Source organism: Platichthys flesus, chromosome 8 (genome assembly GCF_949316205.1).
Source record: "Platichthys flesus chromosome 8, fPlaFle2.1, whole genome shotgun sequence".
Taxonomy (NCBI): Eukaryota; Metazoa; Chordata; class Actinopteri; order Pleuronectiformes; family Pleuronectidae; genus Platichthys; species Platichthys flesus.
In genome coordinates, this window is record NC_084952.1 from 1,220,003 (window position 1) to 1,242,040 (window position 22,038).

At 42.6% G+C, this 22,038-nt stretch overlaps 1 protein-coding gene across 2 annotated transcripts; it reads right to left on the reverse strand.

The window, feature by feature from the left end:
- Positions 1 to 534: 534 nt before the first annotated feature.
- Positions 535 to 4,722, reverse strand: LOC133958487 (uncharacterized). Of its 2 annotated transcripts, none has more exons than XM_062393306.1 (6): positions 3,874 to 4,722; positions 3,210 to 3,350; positions 2,722 to 2,877; positions 2,256 to 2,305; positions 1,726 to 1,834; positions 535 to 1,244 (listed from the first exon to the last, which is right to left on the reverse strand). In XM_062393306.1, the coding sequence occupies exons 1-6, from the start codon at positions 3,922 to 3,924 to the stop codon at positions 918 to 920; spliced, it is 834 nt and encodes a 277-aa protein (XP_062249290.1). In that variant the 5' UTR covers positions 3,925 to 4,722; the 3' UTR covers positions 535 to 917. The 2 variants fall into 2 exon arrangements, with proteins under 2 accessions (XP_062249290.1, XP_062249291.1); XM_062393307.1 differs by having other exon boundaries at positions 4,638 to 4,708.
- Positions 4,723 to 22,038: the final 17,316 nt, after the last annotated feature.

Consider the following 22,038-nt stretch of genomic DNA (forward strand, 5'->3'; position numbering starts at 1 on the left):
AGTTCCATTTGATTATTTTTTATATTTTGAACATAAACCTACCACATAAACTTTACATGATCCATATGCATCAGTGTAATAAAGCCTATTCATTTGAAATGCATATTCCTCAGGTTTATGTATTCAGTATTAATATAATTTATTGAATTTAAATGCATATTATTCAGGTTATACATTTAGAATACATTAAGTATATTTGTTTGAATTACATAGTAATTAGGTTACCTATTCAAGATGAATAAAGTGTATGTGTTTAAGATACATAACAATTAAGCTTAAATTCAATCAAAATGCATTAGATTTATGTATTTTTATGATTAATATCCATTAATATTTTTCTATTAGGTTACCTATTCAAGATGATTAATGTGTATGTTTTTGAAATACATAACAATTAAGCTTAAATTTAATCATAATGCATTATTTTTATGATTCATATTCAATGGATTTTTTCTATTAGGTTACCTATTCAAGATGATTGTGTATTTGTTTGAAATTCAACAATATCTCAATGATGCATACAATCAGACCACCTTGTTGATTCAACTAATTTATTAACGCTTCTCTTCACACAGACACTGTACTCAGCAGGTAGTGTAGCTCTTCAACCAAGTAATCTACTGCTATAGATGGAACATGAAACATGTTTTGTAATTGCAATAGAACAGAGGCAAGTTAGTATCTGCTCCAACAATGGCAGTAAAGGACCTGCTCTTTTTTCTAGATCTAGAACAAACAAACAAACTACAGGCTCAACAACATTCCTTACATCTGTATCTGCTGGAACGATCGCAGTAATGGGATATGAAAGGACAGAACAAACTCTTCAGGCTCAACAACATTAAACATATAGTAGTAGAACATAGGTCTCTTCCTGTACTTCCTCCTCCCATCACCACCCCACCCCAAAAAAAGAGTCACCTGAGCAATTTGAGTTTCAGTGCTCGTACTTTGGCTGAAGGCTTGGACGATTCCAGGTCCATCAGGATCTTCTGGTAAGCTTTGAATGTATACTTCAAGTTTTTTGGATAGCTCAAATTAAGAGCATAGACCAACCCATAAAGCATTACGCATGCATGGTTGATACTTTGGAGGTTGTTGAGAACTTGGACCCCTTCCAGGACCATACCGACATCTGCAAAGAGTCCACCAGGACCATCATGATCATCACCCTCAGCTTGAACGGTGTAGATTGCCATGGTTGTCCCTGCGACATCTGCCTCGGCCTCACTGCATTCGATGTCCTGAAAGATGGAGAGAACAGAGAACAATGAGCTGTGTCACCCTCACCTTTGACCACCAAATTCTAAGCAGCTCATCATTGAGGCCAAGTGCGTGTTAATTTGAAAAAATTCTCTGAAGGCACTGTAGATATAGCGTTCATGAGAATGCGATGGAGTTCAAGGTTACAATGACCTCAAGATCTTTGACTCCCTAAAAGCCTGGAAAACAAAACAAAAAGTCAAGTTATGTATAAATGGAGTTGTACATTCAATGATCATCAACTATTTAAATATGATTAAAAAAAAAGTGGTGTTTGAGCATTGTTGATCACAATGAGGGTTGTGTCAAAGAATCTAGATGCCATTCCTTACCGTGTTTGTGGTAACTGTGCCGTAAAGAATGGCATGTCGTGTCTCATTGCTTAAAATTAATACTCTTATGGTAATCCTTTAATTTAGTGAATATTTAATGGTGCACATGAAACATAAGAGACCAACTTACATGTTCATAGGTTCGTCCTACTCTGAGGCTAAGGTTTTGTGCTTCCTTAAGACGCAAGGATTTCCGGGAAGACAGAAGAGACTGCACTTTATCCAACGAAGCATTTGACCTGCCACAATAAAAATGGAGTCAACAAAACATCCCTTAAAAATATAAAAAAATCTGTGAGGTTTATGAAAATATTCAAAGTAACCAATACCCAAAAGAGCCAAAGTAGGGTGAAAGGACAGTAGGAAAGAGGCAAACCTACTGCTCCCTCACTCCTACCCTCCACCATCTCTCCTAATCTCCTCTCATAGGGTAAGGTTTACTCCTCCCTCCTATCCAACCCTCTCTCAAGCCGTCCTCCCTCTCCCCTAACCTCCTTCTGTTTCCTGTTAGCAAATAGAAGGAACTAATCTCTTCCTATCCTGACCTTCTCTTCCCTAACCCATCAACCCTTGCAAATGCCCCATTCTACTAAATAGAATCAGCCCCAACAGCCAAAACAAAACAAAGTATCCTTACTACTACACTGTTTTATGACTTACCTCTTCACATCCGGCTTTGGCTTTATAGTCTGCCTCAGATCCTCAGCTGCCTTTTGACAGAAAAAACAATAATTATCCCATTATTTCTCTCCACAGATATCAGCCCTAAATACAATACAAGGTATGGTAAAGGATGAAGACAGGAATTGCATTATCTTTGTAAACCTCATTGTTGAAAAAATTGAGAAGTAACAATTTCGCCCTACTTTTACACCTTTTTAAAATCCCATGCTTTATGTATGTGTGAAGTTACACTGTGATAGGAGGTAACACACAATAAAGCTATATGTGTGAAGTGTGTGGGAGACAGAGAGAGAGAGAGACAGACCGAGAGGGAGAAGACCTAGGGGAAGAGAGAAAAGGAAGGACGGAGAGACAGACCGGCCCTTGACTTGTACACATTTTTTAATTTTGGCCCATGGCGTATGAGGTTGACACCCCTGGGTTAGACCAAAAAAATACTTACATTCTCCATCTTTGCCATCATGGCTCCGATTTTTTCCCCTGTAGCTCCCCCTTTAGTGTTGAAAACCCTGATCAGGTCGCCGGTCAGGCGGTCCAGTTCCCTCAAAAATGTTAAGGTCAGTGGTACAGTTGTCAGCCGCATAAACTCCAAGTTGATCTGTAAAAGACAACAGAGACAGGACACAGACTTAAACAGGGGCAGCTGTTGCTCAGTTGGTAAAGGGGTCAATCATAGACCGAAGGTCAGAGGTTCAAATCCCGGCTCTGACTGTCCACATGTCAAAGGGTCCTGGAGCAAAGCTAGAGCACTGCACAGCAGCTGGCTGCCGCCATTGAATTGTTAACTGGGTGAATGAGAGAAAGCCATTGTAAAGCACTTAGGTTTGGGTTGGGCTCGACGCTAAGCTTTTTTCCAATTACCAATTACCACATGTGTGACAATGTGTGACATTGAATACACAAGTTACTAAACTTCAGATTCACACTTGCCTCAATGACGTCAAAGAGTGCTGGCCATTTATTGAAAAACTCTGGAATCTTTGGCTCCTGGAGAACCTCCTGTCTCCTGAGGGAGAATGTACGCTGCATCTTTTCCTTGATGAGGGCCTCATCCCTTTTCTTCTTTTTTACCTGAAATGGAATGAAACGTCATTGTCATTATACAGTAAAGATACTTGTATAACGAGATATGATAAACTCTCAGCAATGGTACACAATACAATTGGAAACAGAAGTATTAACAATATGAATAGGGAGTAAGAATATTTTCCAAACTGAGCGTAATAGATAAAGAAAAATGAACTGTGCAAAGTAACCACAAAACAGCTTAAGTGTCCAGTGCTGTGCAAAATGAACTGTTGGGCTGCTTGAGCTGAGCTGGACAGGAAGTATAGTGCAAAAAACATGACGGGTTAAAAGCTCTTATACTGGCCATGCCGTGAACATGGTGTAATCATGGATAGGTAAGATATGTATTGCACATTATACCTCCATCAGTAGAGCCACCCTTTCCATCTCCAAACTGTGTATTGTTTCACCACTAGGGATGTTCGGACTTGGTTAGAAGCTTGGTTAGAACATCCTCAGTTAATAGTTCACTTCTCTTTGTGGCAGATGAGGCTGACATGGGTATTTGCTTTATTTTATCACAAACCTGTTGTTGTTGTTTTCCGTCAAAAGTGTTTCGGCAACTGCACTCATGCATTCTTTGATAACCCCTCCATCAGTAAATGGCTTTTTGTGTTGACCCAAAATCCAAGCAACTCTGAGGGAACACTCATGAGCACGTTGTTGGGCAGTGAATGAGTGGCTCAGGATCCTGGTGGACTGGACATATTGGGCTCTGAGACCACTTATTTTCTGTGATCTCACTTCAGATTTAGGTGGGTATGTTTGTTCAAAACCTTTATGTTTTGTCTCATAATGGCGTTTCACATTGGCACTTTTAATAAGTGCCACAGTCTCTGAACATATGAGACACACTGGTTTAGTGCTCCCAGTGGGAAGAATGAACAGAAATGAGTCTGTCCATTCCGGATTGAATGCTCTATTTTCGCTGTCCACTTTTCTTTTTTTGGAGAGCGACATGTGTATCTTATGTTTTCTCCGGCTCACTCCTGTTTTTCTCCTTCTTTCCGGCTCACTCCTGTTTTTTTTTCTTTTCTCCGTCTCACTCCTGCTTCTTTCCTTTTCTCCCTCTCACTCCTGCTTCTCTCCTTCTCTCCGTCTCACTCCTGCTTCTTTACTTTTCTCCGTCTCACTCCTGCTTCTTCACTTTTCTCCTTCTCACTCCTGCTTCTTTACTTTTCTCCGTCTCACTCCTGCTTCTTTCCTTCTCTCCGACTCACTCCTTTGTTTCTCTCTACCTGTACCGCTATCTTTCCTTTTCTTTCTACCGTATTTTCGTGTCTTACTTGCCTCTAACTCTGTCATCTGTCGGCAGCGTCGCAATGTTTACCGCCGTGAATGCACAGACTTGATTGGCTGAGTAGTATCACATGGGATGGCTTTACTCGAATGCAATTGGTCAATGCGCTTCCTCATCCGCTAAACCACTACCGTAATAACTACAAAAGCTGCGCCTGTTAGAAAAAACGGAAGCTCCGCTAAACCACTACCGTAATGACTACAAAAGCTGGCTGTAGGTCCGGGTCCGTATGGGACGGCTTCTGGGTCCGGACCCGGACCGCGGTCCGCCAGTTAGTGACCCCTGGTTTAGAGGGTTCTAGACCAGACCGGGTTGCTTCTGGTGTGAACGACATAATCGGTTAATATGTGCCCCGAAAGGAAAATGGCGGCGCTTCGCGGCTATTCGCTTCCACGTCCGGTGTGTCCCTGCCATTCAGATACCCGAAAAGTTTTGAATGAAATATATTTCAATTCGCCAATCATTGATCATTTTTCCTACTCCACATCGTGGATGAATAATACATCCATGCTCCGCATACAGCACGAAGTTTAGTGAATTGCTAGCTACGTTAGCTAGCGAGTGCCAGCACATGAGGTAAATTAGTAGGCCTCAAGATAAAACTGCTTACAGTCATCACGAATTCCGCAGATTTGATCATTAGTGAATTGATATTAATGTAATACGGTAAAAACTGCACGAATAATACACAGATTGATGTAAGAATACAAAGGATGACTCGGATTACTCACCATTACACCTGAGCTGGGAAGATGGCGTCCAGTGGAAAACGAGGGTGTCATTTCCTGTTCCGCTTCACTTACCGGTAGCCTTAATTGTATGCGCACCAATCCCATACATTTTAAGTAAAAGAATCGTGTTTGTTTCACAGCTTTGATTATTTAAACCATTTTATTATGTATTAAGTAATTACATTTAATATATTTTAGAATTGACAGAATTACACAGATTATAATTAATTTCAATACATACATTTAAAAAATATTTAATTTAAATAAAATCTAATAGATGTATATGCATAAATATAAACTCTACCATGATTCATTTCTGTGAGTGCAGATTAATCAGAATCAGAATCAGAAAGTATTTATTGCCAGGTAGGTTTACACCTACAAGGAATTTGCTCTGGTGCTTTGGTGCACACAATGAACATAGAAACATAAAACACAATAAATACAACACACATAAGAAAAGCAATAAAAAGAACACAATATATATTTACTCACTGTTTACTTCTTATTTACTCCCTTTTTCTAATATTTATACAAAGTAACATTTATTTAGACATAAACATATCTAAATAAAATATATATAATAGATAAAAGATATAAAAAGTGAAGTGAAATGCAAGATGCAAGACAGTGAACAGTGTCAGATTGCAATATGCAATGTAATGCAGTATAATATAATATAATGTGTTAATTTAACACGTCCTTGGGGTGTGGGGGCGGAATAAAAGTCAGAGTCAGGTGGGGGTCCCGGCCTTGTTGATGAGGCCAGCTGCAGCCGTGAAGAAGCTGCTCTTGTGGCGGGCGGTTCTGGTCCTGATGGACCGAGGGAAGAACCTCAAAGAGTTTGAGACCCGGGTGGGGGGGGATCAGCCACCATGTTACCTGCACGCCTCAGGGTCCTCGAGGCAAACCGGTCCTGTAGAGATGGCAGACTGCAGCCGATCACCTTCTCAGCAGATAAGAAAGTGATGAATGTTGCGTTGCTGAACTTGATTGACAGTTTGTTTGACTTTGTGTGGACTCTCTCTCTCTCTCTCTCTCTCTCTCTCTCTCTCTCTCTCTCTCTCTCTCTCGACTCCCACTGAGCTGACGGACGTCCAGCGATCGTGTCGCAGCCAAAACACAAATCCCTGAAGAACCATTTGACCAGAGAAGTTCTGGCGAGTTCCTCGATCACAGCATCGTCTGCATCACTGATAAATATTGTTGGAAACTTTCCCTCTTCACAGTGTGAAGACGAACTGGTTCTTCACAGACGATCATCAACACTCAGGAAACTTGAAAACATCACAGATATGAAACTACTCGGGAATGGGTATTAATTTCTTGAATCTCTCGCGGTTCCATTTCGTTAAATTTATTTGTTTAATTTTTTACTGTAGATGAATCAAATAAATGCCGTCAGCACTTCTTCAGATAACACTCATATGAATAAAGAGACGTCTTTGTTTCTTTCTTTTCTCTAATCCATCTATTGTGTCTGTTTGTATCGATGTTTAAATTATTGATCATTATCTATATTGCACTTTGGTGGGTGGCAGATTTTGTTTGTAAACTTTGGTGCCAATAAAGCTGATTGAATCGAAGTGAATTGAATCGAGCGCGGGCGATAGCGAGGAGGAGATGGCTTGTGTTCGAGGATCTTCTCGGTTAATCCAATAAGCGGAGCCTCTCTTTTCCTTCAATCTGATTATTCCAATAATTAAGAGAAATTGCTGGAGCGTAGCTTCAATAAGGCTTTACATATTCAGCAGCCGGCGCTGACATGCTCCTGGACCCCGATTACAATCCTGCTGAGGACCAGACTGAACCGGACCCACCCATCAGCTGCTGCGGCGCCGAGTCATGTTTCAAGATTAAGAATCCACGAAGGAAACTGATTCTCAAGCAGCTTCTTCCTCTTGTGAGAGAAATGCAGCGATCACATGGGACCGGTTGTGATCAACAAGTTTACAATATGATAATCAGTCAAGGTGAAGGATTAACTTTTGTCTTTAGGAACCTATGAATGAATCCAAGGTTTGTGACCCCCCCCCCCCCCATTAGAAATAACATAACTGTCCCAAGAGATAAAAAGTACGAGAAACATTTGAAACAAAACCATCAAAATAAGAAATATCATAAACCCTGACTTCAACCTTCCCTGAGTTTCTCTGTCGGAGTTTTTCATTTTCCAGTTATTATGGAGAATTGAGTTTGTTGTTTTGACCTCGAAGATCCAGATTCTTTCCTCATATGTTCACAACAATCATTCCTACGTTTGCTGTGCGTCACTGTCGCTTATTTTTGTTCTGATGCCTTTTTGTCAAAGTTTCATGATAAACTTATAAACTCATTATGTTTCTCTCTGAGTTCGGTGAAGGTTTTAAAACAGTCTGTTATTAATCTTCAACATTTTAGTTGGATCACCGGATGATTGTTGGTCTTATCTGTCGTAAACATGAATAAAACTAATTTAAACTCAAGGCCGAACTCCACCGCTGCGTTAGTCATCGTGTAAATAAGTTTCTTTCTTTACCTGAAGACCACCACATCTGTAGATACCAGGGTTTGACCACAGCTGGAAACCAAACTCTTCAACTATCACGACCTCAGACACTTGAACTTGAGTGAATTTCCAAGTAAAAGTGCTGAAGTATTTTTTCATTACCGCTTTTAAATGGGCAGTGTGTTTACCTCGTGGACTGATGGAGGGATGAAGGGAGACGAGGAGCAGGAGGCAGAGCCGAGAGGAGAAGGAGGAGAGGTGATGTCAGTGATTGCAGGTAGCCTGGTGAGGCCGGATGGCAGCAGCAGCAGCAGCAGCCGCTCTGCCTCGCTGATTAGTGGCGAGCAGACAAAGAGCGGCCGTGTTTCACTTGTTCATCACTTAAGTGCAGAACCCAAGGTGGAGGCGGAGAGATTTCCCTCGGGGAAATGTGCCTCCCGAAGATAAGGCCGGGGCCCGGATTGCTCTCCGGGGGTGGCGAGGTAGGACGAGGCGCCCGGGGATCCAAACCTCTGAAGAAAAACAAAATGAGAGCGGGAAGAAAAGGCTCCGTGGTGTGGAACGCAGACAGCGACGAGCGGCTCCGAGTTAAACCAGTTCAACTTCACAGAAAAGTTCAGTTTGCTTTTCCCATTAACTCCAACTCAGGGGAGACACAAAGTCCAACACAAAGTTTCTGCCTGGAAGTTGTTCACTTAGTTGAGATCCTCAGGAGGCAGCCGGGAGCATCTGGAGAACAATGACTGTGATGTGCAGCGCTCGGCCTCTGACCTCTGACCTCCGCCTCATGCTCCCCGCTCGGTAATTAGGATCGTCTGCTGCCCGGGGTTATTATTACTGCTCTGCTGAGTTCAGGGCAGCGGCCGGCGGACTCCGGTGGAACCACGGACTCCTGACGGCGAGCGGGGGGGCGTCCAATGAGAGCGAGGCGTGTGATTGTGGAGCAGCGAGTGTCCAAAGCGTGTGATTGCTGTGTGACATGTTTCCATCGCTGATTGGTCCATTGTCCAAACTCAGAGAAATGAAACTTCGGCAAAGGAGATAATGAGGTGATTGTACAAAATGAAACACACACACACACACACACACACACACACACACACACACACACACAAAGTCAATGCAGGTTAAATGCGGATTTTTAAATATAAAATATCTGAACTCGTCTTTCCACAGCAAATCAAGATCATTCATTTAGATTCAGTTGTCTGGAGAAACTCGTCTGTGTTTTATGACATTTTACACAATATCTACTTTAAACAGATTCATAACAAAATATCGGTTTTACACAATACACATATCAGTGAAACAGAAAAATCTCCTGGAGAAAGTTTTGAGTCTTGTGTCGTTGTGACAGGAGGAGAAGCGACTTATTGTAAAGCGCTCAGCTAAATGAAATGAAACACATTATAATACAATATAATAATTTAATAGGAAAACAGGAAAGTGGTTAACGATGACGTGATGCAGGAAAAGACAGGAAGTGGAGTGACACCATCAGAATGAAACAGGAAGTTAAACAAAGAGAGTTCACACAAAAGGTCGACTTGAGGGAGATCACGATCATGGACGACGTGACAGTGAAGGCAAAGCCCCTTGATCCCCCCCTGGTGGCTGGCTGCAGAATAGGGCATAAACCCGCCTCCTCCATGTTAGTAGATGGAACAAACTAAAGAAATCAATGAAGACGTTTAGTTTGGTAATTTGATGATATAGAAACGGGCGGAGAAGCTATGATTGACAGCTGAGATCGACTCGTGATTGGTCGAACGGGACCTCAGCCTCAAAGTGCAAGATGGTGGACGTTCCTGTTGGCCTTTTTCTTTTTAAACAGCTTATGATCAGTTAACTTATTAAAACATTTTAATCACATTAACCTTTTTTTGATTAAAAAACGATGATATCCCAAATGTGGAATGAAATATGATGAATGACCTCTGTGCGACCTTGAGGAGGATTTAACTGAGATCACATTAACACAGATGAACTTTAATAAAGACGTCTCATGTGGACGAGTTCAATCTGGTTCCGAGCAGGTTAAATATTTGGATTCATCAAACTCTGAAGAAAAGACACGTGTTTAGAGATTTACTGCTCAACGTGTTCATGTTGTTTCACTAACAGGATCAACACTGAGTCCGTCTCACTTCACCTGCAGGTGGACGGACGTGCTAAACCTCCAGGAGTCATTAAATCCATATTCACTGAGCGATAAAGAAGAATTAATATTAGTTTCAGTGAGATTTTTCTTCTCTCTGCAGCAAACAGGGCTAATGAAAGTCACAGAGCTCAGATGGAAGGATAGAGTGTGTGGTGGAAGCCCTGCAGCCCTCGGCACAGTCCACGCTTCAGGTTCGATAATTAATTACCAGAGATTTTAATTAGTGTCATGCTCGTCAGGTGGTTGGTCCATGAAGCGCAATTAGAATTACCAGTCGTACTATTAGTGTGAATTGGTAGAAGCTGCACAATTCTTCAATATTGATTTAAATTTATTTTTTGTCACAAAAAGCAGCTGGAAGTAGATTTTTTCACTGTGAAATAAAAATAATGTTTATTTTAATCTGTTTTTTAGAACAAAGAAGAAACAGTTGGATTCTGAGCTGGATTAAAATTTAATAAAAATACTGTTCATCTGAATTTCTTGATCTGAATGTAGATAAACGTTCAGCTGATCACTTTCAGGTTAATTAAAGATTCTAAATTGAGTTTGAATGGCTGCTGCTTCTTTATTTTGATATTTTTTTAGAATGCTTCTTTTTCATATGGTCCTTTGTTTCTTTAACAATTTGTCAGGATTCATATTTAATGTAAAGCTCTGTGAGTTGTTGTTGAAACGTTGGATACGACTCCGGTCGGCAGTGATGGAAACGTAACAGCCAGGTGAACATGTTGATTCAGCAGCGAGGTGAGAGAGCGCCTCAGAAAAACAAGGAGTCAATCACCGTCTCAGCAGCTTCACCTGATTCTACAAACACTTCACTGTCACTGCACATATCTACTGCTAAAGAGGTATTTGTGTACTTCACACTGTGAAACGCAAAGTTGAGTGATTTACATGTACATGAGTTTATGTGAAAGTGTAAAAGTAAAATGTGTTCATGATCAGGGTTGCAAAGGGGAAGAAACTTTCTGGAAACTTTCCATGGGAATATTCAGCTCGGGAATTTTGGGAATTTTGAAAAAAAAAAAAGTACACAAATTAAACGCTGAGCACTAAAAACATCATTGAAAACTCTATTTTAAAGATGGAATGCAACACACGCTACACGTTGAATCTCAACCCTCCACTGAGCATTTCTCCATCACATGCACAGATAACTCCCAGCATCCTTCACTCTACAGCAGATCTGTTGAGGCCTGCTGTAGAGTGCAGGACTAGTCAGGTAAGTTTCTATGATATATTAACATGCTGATTGAGGATTGTTCATCCGTTCATTTAGCCTCTTTCTATTCATTTATCCATCAATTGTCAAATATTTTTAAAGACGATTCCAATTGGCCAAATATTTATATCTCTGGCATTGCTTTAGTGTTTTTTTTACAAGCCTTCTTCTCATCTCATTCTACAGAACAATTCCATGTGCACTATCTCATGTGTGGAGACATTTCACTCCAGCTGATGTAGAAGGAAAGGCTGTGTGCATTTATGAATACTGTATAAAGACCTGTTAAGAACTAAGACACTAAGATGCAGAAGCATATAGTCAAGTGCCCAAAGTTTCCTCAGGGCTCAAATCAGCCTGTGACAAAACCAAATATTTATATTTATGTCTGTATATGTCAAGGTAAATACAGTTAGTATAAATTACCCACACAATTTCCCGTTAATTCACAGGGAAAGTTTCCAGCTTTGAATATTCCCGGAATTTTGCAACCCTATTCATGATATACACATGTATATGTTATAGTTGTGGCCAAACAGATGTATTTATGTTTATATGTTTTTATTTGGCCATTGAAACAAAAAATGCACAAACCTATAAAATCAATCTGAATTCCTCTTATTATTTCTGTTTGATTGAATCTGAGTTATTCAATTTTCCGAAACAAAAACGTTTCAGAGTGATTGTTGAGAATATCTGCGCTGAAGTGAAGCGGCCGTTAGAAGCTGCTGATGCTCGTCATGTGACAAAGGTTGAAAGGACGAACATTCAGGATGTTAAAGTGAGCGGGGGGGGGGGGCTGACATGTCGCCCGGCTGGAAGCTTCCTTGAGACTGAAGCTACGTTAACACACGTGCACTCCTGAGGAATCCTGTTAGATTTCGTGCAGGACCTCGATTACTCAAACCCGGCCGACCACAAAATGAACCCCGTCAGCCGTGGGGCCGCGGCGGGCGGAGCTCCGGCCCACATCGCTGCAGAAAGTGAAATTAATGGCTTTTCTAATTGAAGCACATGTTTGTCAAAGTGACGGAGTGCCGCCGCCGAGGAACTACATCCGCTCACCTGCCCCCGCCCCCCTCCCCCCGCGCCTCCTCCTATTGGCCGGCAGCCGCGCTCGGGACAGATGATGTCGCGTGTGATTACATGGAGCTGCTGGGGATGTTTGATTCGACACACGGGGCAGCCAGGCGGCACAATTACTCCCCGTGTGAGAGCAGAGAAATGACGTCTGGTGTTTCTTATGAGGCTTTTATATTAATGTCTGATACGTTCACAGAGATTTTCAGTCACTCATTGATCCAAGATTACATGTTTTGTTCCATGTTAGAAATATGACTCTTTGTGGAGCTGCCATGCTAACGTGATTCGGTCCAGCTCCCCCCCCCCCCCCCCCCGCCCCAGAAATGATAAACGGTATAGAAAATGGATGGATGGATTTCAGAGAGAAGCATTGTCTTCTTACTTCACTGCTTTTTTCTGCAGATTCAGTTTAAAGAAAAAGAAAATGATTCTAATGTCATTGTTTGGCCGTTATTCAGTTACTTCACTGTGACAAATTATACCGTTCAACTGTATCATAGAATGGATATATTGATGTGCATATATAAGTGTATGTGTACTATCTGAGTGCTCTTTGTAGATACATGTTATGATTTTGAGGTTAAGGTGGAGAATCACAGGTTAAACATCATTGATTTAAATGAATTAAATATCTCAACCTCACAGTGGTCGGCTCTAAAAGACACAGATTTCATCCACTGCGACCAAATTTCATCAGAAATCTCCTCCGGTGAAAAGCATAAAGTAAATATCATCATCATGTCTGGCCTGTGCAGCAGCAGGAATCAGATACCCAGTGTGGGTTTCCATTTATTCCGCTCGCGTCCACTTTTTATCCGATTACAAACAAGCAGCGGCCGGCTGAGTGCTCGGTGCCCGGCTGCGCGAGGGGAGCATCAGTCACCGGCCGCCATTAGCCACAGACCTGCTCGTGAGATTTCCTCCTTTTAGTGCAATTAGACACACTTTGGTTCCATGTCCACGCCGCTGTGATGTGCAGTCACCGAGGTCAGAATGTTGCCTCCGGGCGCTTCTCATTTCCTGCCCGAGACACGAGAGGATCCGTCCTGACAGAACAGCAGGGACTCTGTGAGCAGCTTCTCCCCCTGCTGCCGTCATTCACCGGGTTTCAGTGACATTAACGTGTCGCATGGAATAAACCATCGTGCACAGACTGAAACCTGAAGGAGAGAAAAGCTTCTGAAGAATCCAGAATGGAAAAAGATTCATGCGGCAGGAAACCTGGACGTCACTGGTTAATTAAAAAAATGAAATTCACCTTGTGCTGCTTTAATTGGTATCACGAGTCTTTATGAGGGGGAAATGGTTCATCCTCTGGGGAGCAGGACTGTCTCTTGAGAAATAGTTCTCTGCTGTAGCTTCAGAAAGCAACTGAGGCAAGTGTGATTATTATATAAAAGGAAAAGAACCAAATCTCGTTTTCTAGCTAATTCCACTTGGAACCTGCTGGAGATCTGCTTTTCAGACGTCCTCCACGTGGCTCCCGAGTAGATTTCAAGATGTCCTCCGTCTATCCACCGGGAACCATGAATATATCTGATATGTTCTGTGATGAACTGAACTGCCGCTGGTCATCGAGTTCGGTGGATTGAAGGAGGAAGTTTAATAAATCTTTCCAATTAGCGTTTGTTACATTTTTAATTAATGTGAATGAGCTGCTGCTCTGAGGAGGGTCAGAATTTTACAGGCAGAAATAAAATGCTGAAAAATTAAAGTGATGGAATAATCAATGTCACAAAACACAGATAACGAAGCTTCTTTATTTATTCCACCTCGGCACTTAGCGTCAAACTAACAATTAACAGAAATAACCATCAGCTGCTGCTTTAATTGGTGCCAGATTGCTTCCACTGAATTCCGTTTTAAATCTGAGAGCGATAATAAAAAACCTTACGACTCAAACACACAGATAAATCTCTAACTCTCTCTCTCCTCCCACTCCCTCTGCCTCGCTCGCTCATGTTCACTTAGCCTGCTATGTAACTGACAGGCTGCAGTCATGGAGGTGAACAGCACGGCGGCCATTTTCATACCATCAACTCCCACGTTCTGCCAATTAGAGCTGCTGGCAGCGTCTGATGATGGAGCTATTAAAAGAGACGTTGGAGGTCTGTCAGACAGATGGAGTCATGGCTCCTCTGTCTTAATAAAAACCTGCCAGGTGCTCCGCCCACAGCTGACACGGGGGGGGGGGGGGGGGGGCACACACCTGAACGCTGTGAGTGTCATGCACGTGCCGAGTGTCAGTAAAACCAAAAGGGATCAGGAGGAGGAAGAGGTCGGAGCTGTGTGGATGAGGAAGAGGAGGACAGAGAGAGTCTCAGATGATTGGATGAGCAAGTGATGGGAGGAGTCTGAAGGTACAGATTACTCATCCCTTCGGTGTCACCAGAACGACCACGCCCCGTTTTGGGCGAAAACAAAAGCTGTTAAAGTGAAATCCCCAGTGGAACGTTACCTGAAAGCTACTGCATATGTAGATTAATAATAAAAAACAAAGTCTTTGAAAACACACGGTAAAGGTTCAGGGTGGAATCAAACCTGTGACCACCGGAGACGGACTCAAACCTCCGTACATCCTCTGGGTGATGTCAGTGTTGTGAATGTACAATCACCAGATTCTACCATTTTCTATCAAATTCAGTCGTGAGGGTTTCGCAGAAGCAGAACATTTATCCTCTGAGGACCATGAATGTATCTTGAAAATGAAGTGAAACTGTAGATTCCAGTTTGTGACCTCTCACTCCCCCTGCTGGTTATGAGGTGTAATTGATCAATGTCTTCCGTGCTCAGGTGAGTCTCATTGAGAGGAGGAGCTGAGGAAAACTCTTCCACCTTCTCTGCACTTCAGAACTTTGTGTTTCTTCTGTTTTCTGGTTTCCTTTCTCTTGATGGGTCCGTTTCATGGTTTTATTTCTGTCAGTATCAGATTTGGTGTTGATGGTCAGACGGAAGACACCAGATCAGGTCTTTGTGAGCTGGTCTGAGTGGTTCGCTTCCTTTGTTCACTTCAGCCTCTCGTTGTTTACTGAGCACGTTTCATAAAGAGCTTCTCTGGGCTCGTTCTCTCTGCTGATGATTTGGATATTTAACGTTTATAAAGTCCTGGTTTCCTGTGACCGTGTCAGAGGATCAGTGGATCCACCAAACGTTCGTCCTCTGAGGAACGTTCATGTAACTTCTGAATCAAACGTCCTCAGTCGCTGCTCGTGAACCTGCTCCACGGTGAAGCTCTTCTCTCCCTGCTCTCACCACGTTCGATGATTCACTGACTGGTCTGCCATCTCGTTACCTGGAAACCCATTAGAAACTCCACTTCTCTTCCATCGCACCTCTTTCCTCCGTCCTGCAGCCACCTTCAGCGGCGGAGACAGTACGCTCTGTGTTCTTTTGATTCTCGGCTGAAGCCTTTAATCAGCTTCAGGTCCGATTACACGTGTCCTCCAATTTCACCGCTTTTCATCTGCTGCCTTTGAAATGCAGAGCTTCACTAATGGCTCTCGCTTGTCACAGGATCAATACGTGCACTGTACATCCTGAGAGAATAACATACCATTCATGTGTTGGACAGGATGACTGGTGACAGGGCGCTGTCTACCTTTTCATTAAAAGCACCGCGGCGTGTCATGTGGCTGTGATGAACTGTAAGCCTGAGTGACAGAGCGCTCGGGGGAAAGGACGGTGGAGCTTGAACTTTAAACCGTCCATCTGAGTCCTAGAAAGGCCCCCCCCCCCCCCCCCCGTGTAATCCATAAAGCTCACAGCGTTAAGTGCAGCAGGATTATTAGCACAGAGGCGACGTGTGCAGGCAGATAAAGCTCCGACCATATGGGGGGTGGACGTTGGCTCTGGAGGCCGGAGAAGCTGAGAAGGAGGATTCCTCTGCAGATGTTTGTGTGTCTCATGCAGCTGGTAACACAATGGATAGATTCTGATCGTCTTGTTCCTGCTTCTGACATTTTAGTTCCAGAGCGTTAAAGGTAATGGAGGGAAGGAGAGAACACGAGGGACACGAGTCTCCAACTCCACAATTTGTTGTTTCAGCAAAACAGAAGGTTTCTAATTTCATAACAAACCTTTAAAAGGCTCCATCGTTCCCAGAAGTTCAATAATGTTTCATTTTATTTCCACCAGTCATCAGATCTCCGCCAAACATAGAGAACTTCTGTTCGTCAAACATATGAAAATATGTGTTAGATGAGCACAGCAGGTGTGACCTCAGTTGCAGCTGACCCAGGATCAGTTTACATGCAGCGTTGCACATAAAGCTGCTGCTGCTGCAACATCTTTGTTATATTTGTATTTGTGGGAAATCTCAATTTCTTTAAAGCAGCTGTAATCTCTTCTTTAATGCTAAAAACATGAAGGTTATATATGATATGAAACGTGTGTGAAAAGGTGTCTCTGGTTGTAATGAAGCTACATTAGCAGCTTTATTCTTTCATTGTCTGGATCAGACGAGTTAACTAAACTTAGAAACATTTTGAAATGGTTAACTAGAGTAACGAGGCCTCTTCAGGAAAGTGTCCAATGATGAACATAAATATTCAGCGGTTGCAACACAGATTAAATCTGTTGAGTTAATGTTGATATCTGTGTAAACAACATCAGTGATCTGCACGAATGGATTCCCACCATGGAGAAAAAAGAACAACCAGTGTTTATCCGAGTGTTTTTTCTTTTCTAATCTGCGTCGACCTAAATCTACAGATCTTCAGAGGCAAACACTTAATAAACCAATAACAGCAGGAAGTCGAGGGAGCTCTGAATCGACTGGGAGCAGAGAGACCAGCAGGCCCAGATGGGCTGAGCTGGGACGTCCACACAGAACTTAAATCAACACTTGATTAATGGGTTTCATGACTCAGCTAAAATATACTGTTCTATTTATACTGACGGAGGCCGATATGATGACGACTGTGTGTTTGTTACTAATCTACAGGAATCAGTCCCGTTCCACATCTGAGAAGTTGATGTCCAGGCTCAAAAATAAATCTTCTTAGTCAGAAGCTCATCCTCTGTTTGGCCTTTGTGAATAGTAAATAGTTACAATTGAAAAAAAATATTTGATATGAAAACTGTAAGAAACTCAACATATTAAATAAATATAAATCTACAGATTAGAAATGTTTTGAATATGTGAAAACACAAGAAGACTTCTGCTGCTTGGATATCAGGAAGTTTCTAAAGAGGACGAGGAGGAACCGAATTTAGACGACTGTACTGTCTGCAGAGTATCACTGTGTGTGTGTGTGTGTGTGTGTGTGTGTGTGTGTCTGTGTGTGTTACAGGTGTAATGCTGAGGTCAGGAGTGTTCCCTGCACCAAGCAGGTTTATGTTTTCATTGCCGTTATTACTATCTATGTCTCTCTGTCGGCAGATCTACTTTGAAAAACTGAAATGATGTCTTGATGTGTGGAGCTTCACATGAAGAAGAAGAAAACATTAAATTCTGTCTTGATAAGAAACAACAAATGCAAAACAATTATATTTTTCGATCCCCCTCAGTCCGGTGAGCAGGACGATATTCTAAAACCCGTTCCTGTCATCGTCACGCTGAGCTCTCAGATTTGCGTCTCTACCTTCTTCATTTCACTTTGAGTGCAGCCTCCTCGTCGTTGCCCCCCCCCCCCCCCCCCGTTGACTTGCTCTTCTCCACCTCATCCCCTCTTTTATCACACTGAAGAATACTTTCACATTAGTCGTGGGCGGCTGATAAAGTTGCATTGTTTTAATATGTTTTTTCGAGCATGGCATCAGGTTGGTTTGTTTACCAGATCTCGGCTTGTAGGAGGCGGGCATCTGTTTCCTCCGACTGCAGAGCGGAGTGTCAACTCGTTTCTAAAAAGAACTCGACAACGGGTGGGAGAATATTGAATTATCTACCGTTGATGTAAAAGAAATAACAAAAGCTTAATTGAAGAAGTGAATGTAGAAGTAGGTGTGAGCTGGAAGCTGCTCGAGCTGCTGCTTCGGTTTGAGTTTCTCAGCCGGGACGTCACGTAGAGATTCAGAGAAATAAAATAATGTTCACTGTTCATGCAGCAACGGAGACACCAGCCAATCAGATCGCTTCAATTCAAAAGATGGCGCAATCAGAGGATTATAGTTTCTGTGTTCTTTGGCACAGAATTGATAGTTAGCATAGCACGTTAGCATAATAGTCGGTTATGTTATGTTATGGTATGTGTGTGTGCATGTTTGAGTCTTAAGCGTGATTGTCGTTGTTAAGATGATCACGCTCCGTAGGCCACACCCACTGAGCATCAGCTTCCTGTGAGTGACATCATCAGTGTTTGTTGGAGCATCTCTTATTTTGGGGGTAAAAATAATTACACAGCAGCGGAAATACCTTGTCCCACCTTTTTTTTTTTCATGTAGTCATTAGAAGCGCCGAATGCAATCGAGGCAATTGTCCCCGTACGGCGCTTTAATGAACGCCGTATGTCTGGTAGCGTGGTAAACATCTGTCGCCATCAGGAGGCCATTAAACGCCACTTCCTGGGAGAGAGGCTGGTGTTCAGACCTCCCGACTCATTATCTTCAGTTTGCATCTCGATATGATTTCTTTGTTCGGTTTCAGGAAAAGATGTTCTGGGTTTGAATAGACTTTCCCCACGTGGACCACATGTTTCTGTGAGAGCTTCTCCGGTGGGACTCCTGGAGTTGGTCGAGGACACAAGCTGCTGAATCAAAACTTGGATATTTACAACCAGGGGAACATGGCTTCAAACACCTGGATGGAAAAAGCTTGTGTCGATTATAAGTGAGGTGACAACAAGAAGTCAATCCAGTCAATCAATCTCAATTTGTCTCATGGATTTTAACAAGTTGTATCTTCCTCTGTTTTTAAGCCCCAACTGTAAAACTACCAGAAAAACGTAATAACAGGAAAGTAAACGTCGACCCTGAGTGACACGTGAGGCTCCTCCCCCAGGACACGAGTACAACAGATGCTGAGTAGTATTTACTACTTTGATGAGAAGAAATAGTTTCTAACATAACGGAAAAGTAAAGTATTTATACAAGCAGCTCACACGATGAGTCGGTGAGGTATCGGGTTTGTTTCTCTGCCGCTGATTCGTTCAATGCTCCCAGTGTTTGCTGGACATTGATTCCTACTGGTTTCCACCACAGCAGCTGGATCAGGGTGAGGATGTCCCAGAGCAATCCACCGGCTCATGACTGAGATTCTAATGGATCCGTATCGGCTGCACGGAGATGGATCCGTTTAGAAACCTTTGCTTATTGGGACATAATCCACTGGGACCACAGCAGCTCTCTGAGATGATCCACTGCTCTTCTGAAGCAGCTAAAAGAGTTCTATTCCAACATGAAGAGCAAGAGTCCTTTCACTTTCTGTCATCACGACAGATTAATACACTCACACGTACATTGAGATATTTTAAAAGCTTTTATTTACTCTGAATATTTTGACGAACAAGCAGAAACCTGCAGGAATAAAGAAACCTGGAACCAGACAGTAAGTTCCTGACAACTAGCCTTCATATCTGTGTTTTCTCAGGTTTCAAACTTCGTTTAATATCCCAGTGACTTTGACCAGGACTTGATTGTTGTTGCTGGCGACGGCTCCGGGGGTTTCACACAAATCCATAGAGATTATTCCGGACGGTAGAAAACTAGATTATGAACTAAATGTCTCAGCTCACTTCCGCCCTTTACAACCAGTCATCGTTAAAACCTCTGTGTCTGTCTGAGAGCTGCTGACCATGTTGATCACTTTACGACCAGTTTCTTCTAAGGGCCACTTCCTGCAGGAAAATGCTGAATTTTTCAAAGTAAAACTCGTCTCCAACTGCTTAATGTGAGAGCAGGGAACTTATTTTGAAATGTAACTTCTCTTAAAGTTGCCCTAATGTCTTGATCTCCAGATTTAAAGTGAACTTGATAAAAGAGAACATGTGAAAGCTGCAGATAAATAAAATATTCAGGTCAAGTATAAGTATGTTGAACGTGTAGTTTAGTACAATGTTTAAGTAAATGTACTCAATTACTTTACACTGGTCACAACTACGCTGGTTAATGAGAGTTTCCTCAGACAAAGCCACAGTCTAATCCGGCCAATCAGAGCTCACCTCTTTACCTGCTGTAAAGTGTGTTTGATCCTCGAACAACAACACACACACTCACATGAACACACACTTCCTGCTGAGTGTGGATTCAGGTGTAGAAAAGTGCTGCTGCCGGTCCGTCTGCTCCTTCATCTTCATCCTCCTCCTCCTCCTCCTCCTCCTCTTCTCCTGCAGTGATGAATGTTCTGCAGCGGCTCGGTGTAAGCACTATCTCAGAAAGCTCTGACCCAGATATTTTAATTGCTTACTCTCACTTACGATGAGACTCTATGATAAATAGCAGTTGTTCTTCCTGCCGAAGGGACTATTTTTGAGCCGAGCACATCACAGCAGGCTGCCGAGTGTGTGGAGGAAACATTCTGCTCCGTAACGAGGGAGGTGTTTGCTGCCGGGGCTCCATTTCCAAGGATGTTCCTCCTTCTCCCCGACCTCATCAGTGTGTGGAACCTTCAGTGACGTGCAGGTGAACGTCTCCATCCCTGAAAAGCAAACAGATGATCGTGGAGGTGAAGAAGGCGATCGTCTCCTCTTCATGTGCAACAACCTCAAGGTCTCTGATCGATGCTCTGAAGACAGCGAATAGAAAATGTGCTTATTATGATTTCTTTACTTCGCTTAATCTCTTTGACCTTTTATTTTATTAGTATTTACAGGGGGCGCTCTTTATCTGAGCATTCCTGGCCAAATAAGTCCTGCGCCTCAAAACCAGCTCAAGATAAACACACAGGAAAGAAAAGTATAAATGAAGGCGTTATAATTGAGCACTATAACAAAACAGCACATTACAGACAACTCGACGAGCCCATTGCAGCAAAAACACTTTAAAATCCTTCCCAGTGACTAATGGCTGTAATTTCCGGTCTCTTCCTGGATCGTTGTGAGCAGATGGATCTGCCCACGTGCACGTTTCCCTCGCCGGGCTGAGGGTGGACGCTCAGTCCTGAGAGCGACAGGCTGAGGGTTGAAGACGAGGGAACATGTGACGACACGTGAGGCTCTGTGATTGTAACCTGTGATGCCTCAGAGATGAAGAACACACACGGTGACTTGTCGTACGCACAACACATGGTTTCTGTCGCTTATATGAAACAGGAGCAGGTTGAACGTCTCCAGAAGGTTTACACGTCAGAACCACAGACTGTTATTCAAGATGGACGACATGATGGCGCCCTAAGGAGTCTGACATCATTGAGGTCATAAGTCCCGCCTCCTCCATGTTAGCTGAAGGGACGTTGATGTTTTCTGTCATTTCAGGTAGTTATTGTTATAAGTTTTCTTCACTTTGTTCGTAATTAGTTTTTCGATAACTCAAAACACGACTGACTCCAGATGAGCAAGATGGCCGCTCTCGTATATGTGATATTTTAGCATCTCTGGACAGACGGAGGAACGCATCATACGTTGTTTTTTTTAAATTGATGTTCAGAACACTTTATGCTGCGTTTGTAATTGATATTTTACACATCTGTAAAATAATCACATTCTACTGAGCAGCAGCGCCCCCTGCAGCCACAAAGGTTTTTAATTCTGAATCTGAGCGATGAAGTGGTTTTCATGTAGAGATCTGATGAGCTGGTGGAGCGAGAGCAGATGTGGTGAGAGGAGGAATC

Excerpts from the sequence above, each read along its gene's own strand:
- LOC133958487 (XM_062393306.1), bottom strand. The coding sequence starts at position 3,924 with ATGCATGAGTGCAGTTGCCGAAACACTTTTGACGGAAAACAACAACAA. Across the intron at positions 2,306-2,721 it reads TGATGGCAAAGATGGAGAAT|GCAGCTGAGGATCTGAGGCA; the intron begins GTAAGTATTTTT and ends TTCTGTCAAAAG. Across the intron at positions 1,245-1,725 it reads TAGGACGAACCTATGAACAT|GACATCGAATGCAGTGAGGC; the intron begins GTAAGTTGGTCT and ends TCCATCTTTCAG.